At 42.4% G+C, this 12,600-nt stretch overlaps 1 protein-coding gene across 4 annotated transcripts in view; it reads right to left on the bottom strand.

Moving 5' to 3' along the window:
• The window catches only part of LOC120938107 (zona pellucida sperm-binding protein 4-like), a 110,197-nt gene that overhangs the window by 75,720 nt on the left and 21,877 nt on the right, over nt 1–12,600 (bottom strand). The window contains exons 5-12 of one of the 4 annotated variants that reach the window (XM_040351824.1): nt 12,336–12,520; nt 11,704–11,801; nt 11,498–11,628; nt 10,424–10,613; nt 10,192–10,342; nt 10,035–10,113; nt 9,802–9,900; nt 9,548–9,712 (exon numbers count right to left, since the gene is read on the bottom strand). The exons of 2 other annotated variants lie outside the window; for them this stretch is intronic. In XM_040351824.1, the coding sequence (XP_040207758.1) occupies nt 9,567–9,712; nt 9,802–9,900; nt 10,035–10,113; nt 10,192–10,342; nt 10,424–10,613; nt 11,498–11,628; nt 11,704–11,801; nt 12,336–12,520 (1,079 nt within the window). In that variant the 3' untranslated portion in view covers nt 9,548–9,566. Of the gene's footprint in view, nt 1–9,547; nt 9,713–9,801; nt 9,901–10,034; nt 10,114–10,191; nt 10,343–10,423; nt 10,614–11,497; nt 11,629–11,703; nt 11,802–12,335; nt 12,521–12,600 lie in introns of those variants that run through there. One more of the 4 variants, XM_040351822.1, reaches the window with a different exon arrangement.

Raw genomic sequence — 12,600 nt, 5'->3', positions numbered from 1 at the left:
GGAGGTCAGACTAGTCAGGAAACAAATGTGGACGGTGCCAGCAGGTGATCCATTAGACCTGTGCAGAACAAAACCAGACAGCGCAACTTAATCAAAAGATGAAGCCAATGCCATTTTACTTCAGCTAATTCTAGTTAGACATGTGCACTGCCAAAAATGTGTTCCATTTGTTTTTTGCTTAATTTGGAAATCCAAAATTTAATTTTCAAATTGAGTTTTTGACTTCGGAATTCCGCCCCCCCCAAATTGCAAAAAATTAAAGATTAGAAATATATGGGTATTGGAATTTCCTTTCAAATTAGGCAGTTAATAAATGTAACAAATAATCCAAAATAACGAATGCCGCATCTAAACAAATGGAGCAAAATAAAGTTTGTAATTAAATCGTTCTACGTTCAGATGCGGCATTCATGATTTGGTAACTCATCCAAAGTTATATTCACCAACAGACAAATTTGAAATGACATTCCAATACTTAAATTTTACATTTTCGAATAACTAAATTTCTGAAATACCACACTCTATTACATGGAAGCTGGAGCAGCAACATCACAGCAAGCTTTTAATAGCCAAGTGATATTACCAGCCCTACTGCCTACCCAATAGGCTTGATCCCATATACAGTTGATATGCACAAGGTGCCCCCCCATTCTTGATAGCTTTAGTCAGTCCAAGTTTTGGGGGGGGGGAGTATGCTACAATTTATAGGATGGGCCAACACTGGAAAAAAAGTTTAACAAACTTTCATAAAATGCTAAAAAAAGTTTGAATATGAAGAGTTTTCCAAATTTCTGAAGATTAAAAACCCACACACCTTTTCTATTTAAAAATTAATTCTATTAGAATTTTGGCAAATAGTTAAATTCAAAATTTTATTCTATGTTAATTTGTTCCATTTGAAAAATTGTTATATTTGTTTCTCGACACCAGATATGCCCAACCAGTGGTAGGCGGAGCCCTCTGATGTGGCCCACGACCTCCCGCTCTGGGATAGAATACCGTTAAAGAGGTGATTAAGTTTGCATGTGTTGCGCTATATAAGTTTTCATTCATTCAAGGCAAGTTTTTTTTATTACGTGTGTGTGTGTGTGTGTGTGTGTGTGTGTGTGTGTGTGTGTGTGTGTGTGTGTGTGTGTGTGCGCGTACATACATATACAGTGAGGAAAATAAGTATTTGAAAACCCTGCTATTTTGCAAGTTCTCCCACTTGGAAATCATGGAGGGGTCTGAAATTGTCATCGTAGGTGCATGTCCACTGTGAGAGACATAATCAAAAAAAAAATCCAGAAATCACAATGATTTTTTAACTATTTATTTGTATGATACAGCTGCAAATAAGTATTTGAACACCTGTCTATCAGCTAGAATTCTGACCCTCAAAGACCTGTTAGTCTGCCTTTAAAATGTCCACCTCCACTCCATTTATTATCCTAAATTAGATGCACCTGTTTGAGGTCATTAGCTGCATAAAGACACCTGTCCACCCCATACAATCAGTAAGAATCCAACTACTAACATGGCCAAGACCAAAGAGCTGTCCAAAGACACTAGAGACAAAATTGTACACCTCCACAAGGCTGGAAAGGGCTACGGGGAAATTGCCAAGCAGCTTGGTGAAAAAAGGTCCACTGTTGGAGCAATCATTAGAAAATGGAAGAAGCTAAACATGACCGTCAATCTCCCTCGGACTGGGGCTCCATGCAAAATCTCACCTCGTGGGGTCTCAATGATCCTAAGAAAGGTGAGAAATCAGCCCAGGACTACACGGGAGGAGCTGGTCAATGACCTGAAAAGAGCTGGGACCACCGTTTCCAAGGTTACTGTTAATACACTAAGACGTCATGGTTTGAAATCATGCATGGCACGGAAGGTTCCCCTGCTTAAACCAGCACATGTCAAGGCCCGTCTTAAGTTTGCCAATGACCATTTGGATGATCCAGAGGAGTCATGGGAGAAAGTCATGTGGTCAGATGAGACCAAAATAGAACTTTTTGGTCATAATTCCACTAACTGTGTTTGGAGGAAGAAGAATGATGAGTACCATCCCAAGAACACCATCCCTACTGTGAAGCATGGGGGTGGTAGCATCATGCTTTGGGGGTGTTTTTCTGCACAGGGACAGGGCGACTGCACTGTATTAAGGAGAGGATGACCGGGGACATGTATTGCGAGATTTTGGGCAACAACCTCCTTCCCTCAGTTAGAGCTTTGAAGATGGGTCGAGGCTGGGTCTTCCAACATGACAATGACCCGAAGCACACAGCCAGGATAACCAAGGAGTGGCTCTGTAAGAAGCATATCAAGGTTCTGGCGTGGCCTAGCCAGTCTCCAGACCTAAACCCAATAGAGAATCTTTGGAGGGAGCTCAAACTCCGTGTTTCTCAGCGACAGCCCAGAAACCTGACTGATCTAGAGAAGATCTGTGTGGAGGAGTGGGCCAAAATCCCTCCTCCAGTGTGTGCAAACCTGGTGAAAAACTACAAGAAACGTTTGACCTCTGTAATTGCAAACAAAGGCTACTGTACCAAATATTAACATTGATTTTCTCAGGTGTTCAAATACTTATTTGCAGCTGTATCATACAAATAAATAGTTAAAAAAAAAATCATACATTGTGATTTCTGGATTTTTTTTTTTTTTTATTATGTCTCACAGTGGACATGCACCTACGATAACAATTTCAGACCCCTCCATGATTTCCAAGTGGGAGAACTTGCAAAATAGCAGGGTGTTCAAATACTTATTTTTCATCTATATATATATATATATATATATAAAAAAATCTCTATCTGTTCTGCAGTGGTTACTGGGCCGCTTTCAAACTGATCCACAGGTACAGAGAAGTGCACCTGTGGGTTACCTGCACTGAGCCATAGACTTCTATCACCTGTGAGTTTGGTGTGCTGAGTAGAGTGGCTCTGTAGAGCCAAGTGGTCTGTGATCCACCCGCTCCACTCATTGTGGCCCGCGACTGGTTACCAAGTTGCTTAAGTGGCCCTTGCTCTTCAAAAGGTTGGGCACCCCTGCTCTACACCAATTGTTTATTCCAACAAAGTATAGAAAACCTACGTTACTTACCGATAACGTTATTTCTATGAACCTTCCAGGACGGCACACGAGAGATGATGGCTCCTCCCCACAGGAAACACAATCACTTAACAATTTAAAAGTCCCCACCCTTCCCCTTGATCCCCAGTATGTAATAAAGTAATCCTGAACTGGTTCACAAGGGACCTTGTTCCGTATAGGTACTTACCACCTAGCGTTTAGCTTATCTTTTCCCTCCACATAGGGCGGGAAGTAGGCCTGCCGTCCTGGAAGGTTCATAGAAATAACGTTATCGGTAAGTAACGTAGGTTTTCTCTTATCACCTTCCAGGACGGCACACGAGAGGATAATCAAGGAACCAAAAAGGCCTACTTTAGGGTGGGACCCTTGCCTGCAAGGTCTTCTGCTAGGTGTCAGAATCTGATTTTATTTCACCACCTCCACTCCCTAGTGTGTGATGAAGGTATCCTAGCTGGATCATGTAAATGACCAGCAGGTCTGCTCCACCTATGCCCTTGTCTCCTCTTTGGATGCAAGGTCTAGGTGGCACGTGCTCTTAAAGAAAAAACATTCTGAGAGCCTGAGTATTTTTTAGGATAGAAAGGTTGGCTGTGCCAATATTCTAGACATCGTGGTCGATAATGTCTGCCACTGCTGCATAGGACCATCTAGACATTTGTTCTGTGAAACAAGGACCTACTTTGATCAACCAAGACAAAACATCTGGTTTTAAGCCACTAGTCTGTTCAGGAGAATGGTTTAGAAAGGAAAAAAAGGTCTCCTGATGGGCAATCCTTGTGGGTCCCCCTTTTTGTTTGCCATAGTCATGGTGAAACAAGGAATAACCCCGCTCAAGGATACTAGGTTTAAGGGAAGTTTATTCCCTTGATTCAAATGGCTGGACAGGTATGTGACTAAACAAGGCGTTTGGTGTGCTCCTGCACTCCCTTCAGTCCACCTGTCCACCTCCATTTATTGGAATGCATGCGACTTCATAGTGAGGACACTTATTGGTCAGTGTCAGGACCACAGGATGCCTTGGCGTGGCTCATTCATGCGCCCGCCAATACGCGTGGACAAAATTCTGTCTCCAACGCACACTGCTAGACCGGTCAAAACGGCTGCACTGCAAGGCGTTTGGCAAGTAGGTCTCATCTTGGTCATTCCCCACTTCTGGGTTTCTTCCCATCTGAATGCTGACATGTCGGCTGTGAAATTGTTCTATATACCCCAGGCTCCTTATAACTCTGCGAGTCAATATATTAAACTGCGCAGAAAAAGAGCCTGTTACTAAATTGCGAGTAACCACTGCATTAATTGGTATATAACAGAAAAGAAACAAAAGTGTCGGGGAAAGAAAAAAAACTTTTCACCGCACCCTGCGTATAACACGCAGACACCTTTTACCCTATATTCTCAGGGTAAACCCATGAGTGCCACACGCCAACAGAATACAGTATTCTGTAAATATCCAGTGTTCGAGGTCATGATTCACTCCAAGCACCAATGGAGTGTCAAGTTAAACAGATCCCTACCATAAAGGGACAAATGCTATAGTAGGAGTAAAAGATGAATATTGGTTATTCACATCCAGTTCGTCCAAGGGGGTGACATGAAGAACATATACCGAGCCATAAACCTATCGGATCGGGAGAAACAGTCAGAATATTCTGATGCTGAATTTTTAAGCAAACAGCTCCTAAAAGCGTTACCCCTTTCCTACTAAGAAAAAACCTGATAGGTGATTTTATGACCTCCTTCCAGTGTCCTATAACCCTACTGGGTCCAAGGTCCAGGGAATTCTGGCATGCCTAGAAGTAAAGGCCTGCAATCAGAAATCTTGTTCCTTCCATGTACATGGAAAATGAGGTCTGAAATAAAGTGACCAAAACATCTCTGAAATACAGGTCATAAATCTTGTATTTCCGAAGGGTAGCAAGCTCAGACTTAACATGGAACACAAAGCAGGAAGACACCCCCAGCTTTCACTGCTGTGTTTTCTGATATACAGATAACTGTAGGATAGAGAAGACACAAACCAACCAAGGGATGTTGTGTAATTCTAATATGCAATAAGATACCATATAACCTCAGCCCAGAGAAAGGACAGAAGCTCCAAGTGTGAGTCTCTGATGCTTAATAGGTTATAAGGTCCTGCATCCAACAGAGAGGCCACTAGCCAATATGGTGTTTTTCTGAGTAATTAAACGCGGAGGGCACAGACACCTTCTACTGCTGTGTTTTATCTATTTGCAGCGATCCCAGGTAATAGAGTCCAGACGGGATGACAAGAACAACTTTAGTGTTGTCTATTCCTGACTCTGACCACAGTACGGTCCTCTAAATCAACAGAAAATAACACTAGCACCTATAGTATATTTCTGATGATCATGAATTGCAGCTGCATGCAGACAACAAAGAAGGACAAATGCGGCCTCAACCGTGTATGGCTGGTGCTATACTACCTGCAGTCATAACTAGCAGAGAGCGGTATTAACACATTACAGATAAACAACAGGGTATAGGACAACAAATGTTACAGACAGTAAGATTGTATATTCCTGATTACCATCACTACGCAGTCATATACCCGATAGAAAAAACGCTACTAGCAAAAATCCAATGCTGTGCGTTTCTGGATAGTAATGTTAAACCGTCATTGAACCCACCATACAAAGTTGTGAATGATTTTGATTAGAAAAAAACTTGGACAGTTATATGACCAACAGAATGTTGCCGACAACTCAGTGTGTTACTAAATGCAACCTTGCCGGGTCTTCTAATCAACCGAGATGTCACTAGCAAAAGGAAACCTTGAAGCAGTGCATATCTGAATACATAAATATCATAACCAATAATACAATGTTATGCGTTTTTGTTTAGCAAAAATTGTACAGTCATATAATCAGCAGAAAAGTCGCTATCAGTAACTCAACGTCATGCGTTTCTGATAAGCAATAGTGTACAGACATGTAACCTCCAGAAATATTTACCAACAGTAAATCAATATGGTATGTATCTGAATAACAATATAACAGAGGTGTCACCGACAATTCAATGTCATACTTTTCTGATGAGCAATAGTATACAATCCTGTATCCGACAGAAATTTCACCCACAGTAATTCAATGTGGTGCGTTTCTGAACAACAATAGTGTGCCGTTATATAATAGATGTGTCACCGACAAATCAATGTCATACTTTTTTGATGAGCAATAGTATACAGTCATGTATCCGACTGTGCTGATATGTAATAGAGGCATCACCCACCATTCAGTGTTAAGCGTTTGACTAGGAACAGCGTACCGTTACCTAATCAATTTTTGGTGAATCATAGGATATTTATCTATATACTGTATATATATGTATATCAAAATGACACAAGATAAAAGACTCCCCATGTTGTGTATTTCTGATGTGCGGACAGCCAACGACCTATCCTAGGCATAACCTGAATCTCAGATACTGATCCTTCCTCCCAGTGGAGGAGCCTGGTAGTTCCAAATAATGGAAATCTGAGGTGTTTAAATATACCACAGTAGTGGTAGCTGCTAACCTACTATTGCCTAGATCTGAGTAGGTGTAGCTGGTCCACACACAGGTGGGAGCGAGTCCTAGTCTCTACGGTCTTAACGAGCACAGACTCAGAAATCAATTAGGTCTCTCGTGAAGAGATGACCATAACTTTTAGGCTGGAGGCAATCAGACACCTGTATGGCTGCTTCACTGGTTTGTTGCCTGAGCCACAAGAGATTCAGATTAACCCTTACATACTGATAAGTATAACAGCATTGTAAGGAGAAAGTGATAGGTTGGAACCTGGGAAGATGTTGTAGACAATAAGCAACCCCCACAGGGGTAAAATATATATATATATATATATATATATATATATATATATATATATATATATATATATATATATATATATATATATATATATATATATATATATATATATATATATATATATAAGCTGCCCCCCTTGTCGGGCCTATCCTAAGAGTTTAGGAGGTACGTTTTTTGGGGGCTAAAAAAAAAAAAAAAAATAATCTAACAACACCATTATGAGCTATATGTCAGATTCATGGTAGCTGGCCCTAATCCTTCAGGGATTCCTATAATCTCCTCAGAGGCCTGTATTGCCCGCAGGAGTCCATCCAGACCCTCTAGGGTGAAGGGGCGTCCTGTTCAGCTTTGCTTTTCATATCCTCCCTGTCCTTTGCTTCCTCTACCCGGACTAAAGGGAATGAATGGAAGCGGGGGAAGGGCACTAGATACTATTCAGGTGAGGCCTTCCTGGGAGGATATGTTTTCTCTAGGGATAAGCTCCTCTTATGTCAGACCTTAAGTTACTGACTGCCTGGCAGTTTCACGGAAAGTTAACCGTTGCCGGTCTTTCCATCTGTATAGATGAGAGATACCCCATTATTGCAGGAGTCCCTTTCTCTGCTAGGTTATCCATGCATTCTTAGCAAAAAAGGATTTTGAGTGGGAGTTTCTTATGACCCACATATTTATTTTTAGAGGAGCTATACCTTGTAGCGGCAGGAGACCATTTATTTGGGATCCGCTGGGGGGGTTTCTGCCAGACAAGAGATATACATATATGCATAATATTACTTTGTCCTCCCCCAGGACTGCAGGTTTGTACTGGGGAGGGGAAAGGGTAAGGTGAGAAAACCAGTCCTGCCTGGCTGGCTCCAGGATCCCAGACCCCTGAAATCCAGGAGCTCTCACTCCCTTCCCTCCTCCTTTTCCAAGGGGGATTTGTACTCACTGCACCCCGACCTGGATCTGCTTGCAGTCACATATGCCTTCATCTCCTCCTGTTCCATGAGGAGGTTTGGCTGGGTCCATGGCTGTCGGTACCTCTTGCAGGGGCTATCCGCAAGCCGACCCTTCCGCCGCCCATGCTGCTCTCTAGGCGTTCCTTCCGGGTTGCGCTGTGAGGCAAAAGCCCACCTTCACTCAGAGAGGCTTGGAGCGCCATGTTTCCAAAAGTAGGAAGCAGTACCCGGGAAGAGAGAGCTCTTCAAATGGCGGCGTTTCCTCTGCACCCTAGCGATGGCAAGCCTCCCCGCAGCTCAGAGCGCTGGTGCACGCCTGGGGCGACCTGTGAGTTAGACCCGAAGGCCTACAGGTTAGTTCAGCCCTCCCCGGCCTCCCTAAGACCTGTCTCAACAGGGGTACCTTCGACCCTCCCCGGTCTCTAGGTATTCAAACAAAACAAACGTGACGATGTGTTCGGGAGAAACACAATCAATACTGGGGATCAAGGGGAAGGGTGGGGACTTTTAAATTGTTAAGTGATTGTGTTTCCTGTGGGGAGGAGCCATCATCTCTCGTGTGCCGTCCTGGAAGGTGATAAGAGAAAATAAACCAATTTCCAATATTCATTTTATTCTGGTTTGAATTCAAATGTATTTTATATTCAAGATGATTTTTAAATTATTCAGATTTGATTATATGCCACTTTATTCGGTTTTACTTTATAATTTTTCATAAAACGTATATGAATAGAAAGATATCTAACAAATTTCAAAACAGAACCTAACCATTTCCCCAAAATTGACTTTATGTATTCAAATATGAATATAACCATCTTCCGAAAATTAAAGAATGACATTTATTTTTCTCAAAAGTTAATCAGTTTGACTAGGAAGACAGTTCAAATTATATTTAAGTTTGGGAAAAAGTTTATAATTCAAATATTTAGAGTATTGCGTTTTTATTGTCTGTACTCTTTATTCTCTTCTCCATTCTATTTGGAAAAAGATTCAAATTCCGTCTGAATTTGTTATCTTCAATATGTTTAAATTCGGTAACATTGCAGTTTGGAACGAAATTCACGTCTAGCAATTTGAGTGCAGCAGGAGACAGTGAACGTGACACACCCCAATGGGAAAGTTGGTGCTTGCCGAGACACAAGGTTCAGCCTTCCAGTAACAAAAAAAATAAATATGAGGCTAGGTTTGAGGAAGCCCGGGATGGACAAGAGCAAAGGTAAAGTGTCTGAAGACAGGAGATGTGCCTAGCCAAAGTTATGGATAGAGGTAGCGTGCCTGTCAGAAACTAGGACCATCTCCAAAGGATTGCCACTGACTAACAGGAACACAACACTTGTACATCGAGTAATAGATACAAAGTCTGTAGACCTTCCTGTTATCACAACCCTAATAGGCAACAGGGACAGCATGGTTGAGTCTCCCAGTTGACTCACAAGGTGAACAAATTCTCAGTGAATCACCGACTATTTGACTATTTTACAGCAACTAAAGCAGCTTGAGAGCAACTTTAAGCATTCCGGCTCATCACATAATTGTCCATAAATAGAAATTGGGCTAGGAGAATTTACTTGCTAGCTCAGCCATTAAGGATAACCTGTTCTGTATTTTTGGGTGGAAGCCTTGTCTGAACAACTTCAATTTCAGGCAACAAACCCAATATTTTACACATTTCTGGAACCATGTTGAGAATAAAGCTAGTAAAAGACAGATTTAGAAAAAATTGTTTATTTAAACATTTGCAGTTTTCAGGTTACATGCTTGATTCCTGCGGTACATCCACAAGCCTAGAACAGCAACAGCCACAGACCCAACAACCCCAGCAGTTACTAGTGCTCTAGCCAGGTCCAATGTGGAGTAGTCTGCTGGATCAGTACCTAGTAGGGAAGAAAAAGATTTTAGACTTAAACCCCAACCACCCTACCAGCCCCCCGCCTCCTCCCCTTTTACCCCCATCCCAGATTACCTTCCAGTTTTAGGATTTCTTCATTAGCCAAAGACACAAATGCAACAGGTCCTTGAGAAGTCACCGTGTTTTTCAGAGACTGAAGTTCAGCCATTCTCCCTAAAAAGATAGGATGAAGGTTTAAATTCCATAGTAGATTCTCTTTAAAGGGGGAACTTTATTTTAAAGAGTGTTGTGAAAAACCCAAGATTCTGCCGCCAGTCAGTTCTGCCACCTGAATATAAGATACTCACTTCTCCTTTGACCACAAGAAACCACACAGCTGTCCCTGGCAGATGGAACACAAACAGAAGCACTGCAGTGGAAGTATACCTGAAGGCAAGTTTATACACAATTAAATCACAGCAAAGCATTAGATAAAGAGACACACAATACATTGTATTCATTTACCAGTCCTTCAAGGGCAAGTTGGGTGGTGGAGTCGACAAATGTGAAGGTGCTGACCAAAAAGCGCTGGTAGTAGCTTGGTATGGGTACAGCCTGTGAAGGAGCTCCGACAGGAATCAGTTGGCTCAAGTAGTTGTCTCCATTGAAAGGGCAGCTGAAAAGCCAAAAGATTGGAGAATTGAGATCTGCACAAGGTAGACGGCATAACTTCCATTCTACAGATTTCATTACTCACCTGTCAAACAAGATGGGCCATTGAGGAAGGGGCATAGGATCTGCAGAGTTGGTAGCCCAGCAGTCATTCAAGACAAGGACCAGGTTTGGATCTGTTCTGCCGATGAGACGAACCTCCAGGTAGACTGGGTCTCTGAGCACTTTGACCACAGGGTACTGGACATCAGTGTAGTATGAGGCATAGTCGAAATCTGCATTACATAAAAGACCATTACAAATGCAGGGCAACAACTTGTAATTTTTTAATGGCTGGGTTCAGGGACCCTGGAAAGGACATGCTTTTTGCTTGACATAAGGAAACTCAAACACCTCTTAACCCCAGGAAAGAGACTTATGTAAAACCCAAGTCAAAAACAGGTGAATGGGCAACAACTATGAATGTGATGATTTCAGTGATACCTGGCCCAATAAGCATGAAATCTGCATATATTGAGGACAGAAGGCCTGTTACCATATGCTAGCCTGGCAACAACCATCTACTTGCTCTGAGATTATGCCCATTTCTGCACCCTTTTGAGATTAAGATGCCACAATGTTGGCCTCTAACACAAGCCATACAACTTAACTCCGACAATCTGTATGCTCCTGACTCCTCCCCACCCGGAAAAAGATTAGTGTACAGGTTTTCTATTCCCCCCCCCCAATTGGGAAAGAAATCCAATCAGAATTTCCAATCGTGTGTACAAATCCCGATGTGCTGAATTCCGAGGCTCAGAACTCCCATTTCCTTGGCTCATCGTAGTCTTTTACGTCATCGCGTTCTTGGCAGTCAAAAGTTCAAACTTGTATCAGTGTTGCCCTGCATCACCACCATCTGTCAGAAGCCCAGCTCTCTTCCTAGGTTGAGAAGGCCCATACATTCTCCACCCACCCCCCCCCCCCAAACAGGCTCTGCCCTTCCAGGGACATACATTGTATGAGCAAAGGTTTATATTGCCGAGAGTCAAGCCATAGTAATTAGTTCAGACTTTAATTCTGTAGTACTGTGCCCTCTAAATCATTTAGATTACCAATGGGCGCTAGACTAGTGGAAGCATGTTGGCTTACTTCTAGCAAGCTGAAGACTTATTCTCACCTTGTGCAATCCTCATCTCCAGCTCAAGAGGACCGGATGTACTGACAGGAAGAGGTGGAGGCAAAGTGTTGACTGTAAAACTCAGCAGGGGCACAATGCCAGTTTGAATGAAGCTGCACTGCACAGTCACCCTAAATAAACAGTACAGGATTAGATAGTTCTCACCCCCCCCCCCATATGAGCAATCCTGCTGTAGTACATCTTACCTCATTGTACTGTCCCTAGTAATAGAAGATCCTTGCCATGTCTGTATTTGTCTACCAGCTTCAATAGTAGCTTCATAGTTCATTGGACCATTGGGCACCTGGGTGAAAGAACAAGAGAAGATTCCAATAAATGATAGGCAGTCAGTCAATGAGCTTTTAGATGCAGTACCACCCACTTCAACTTTCTGTAACAGTTTCACTTATTAAAATACAAAGAGTGGCTTTCTCTACACCACAAGAAACCTATGAAGAGTGTCTGTTAAACATGTTTAAGATAAGCACAGAAGTAGGGTTGATGGTAGAGTATTGGAGTACCAGTTAAGCAAGTTCAAGTCAGATCACTTATGAATGTAGCAACCATACATCATGCTGGAATTCTGAATTATGCAATACTGAGAAGATACATAAGGTGCCATCTGCAATTTTTGGTGAAAGCTGAACCAATATTCACCAAGTGATATCACAGCCCAATACCAGAATTGTAGCCAAGAGTTTATGACCAATCTTGCAGTCCAAGTTCTTAGACCAATAATGTCTTATTGCACATTATACTACAAGGGAAAGCAAAGGTTTGCCTGCCAGCACCATGAGAGTCAAACTCTGATATATCCAGACTGTATTGTAATACCCACCTGAAATGCTGTGGTGCAGGATAATGGGAACCTGAACACTACAAAGGAGTTAGTGGTATCTCTGGCCAGCCCACTGCAGGAGTCCAATCCAATCACCCTGACGGAGTCCAGATACAGAGAAGGCACGGTCAGTTCACTGGACACTGCAATCACCATGTTGCCATCAAATCTGCATTGTGTGGTCACTGTAGAAAACAAGATTGGGTTGTCACCATGTATATCAGACATTGCGATTATCTAGCCACCGATACTGCAGTGGGCACGA

This window comes from Rana temporaria, chromosome 4 (genome assembly GCF_905171775.1).
Source record: "Rana temporaria chromosome 4, aRanTem1.1, whole genome shotgun sequence".
Lineage (NCBI taxonomy): Eukaryota > Metazoa > Chordata > Amphibia > Anura > Ranidae > Rana > Rana temporaria.
The sequence above is the reverse complement of the archived record's forward strand: the minus strand, read 5'-3'. Positions and strand labels throughout refer to the sequence as shown.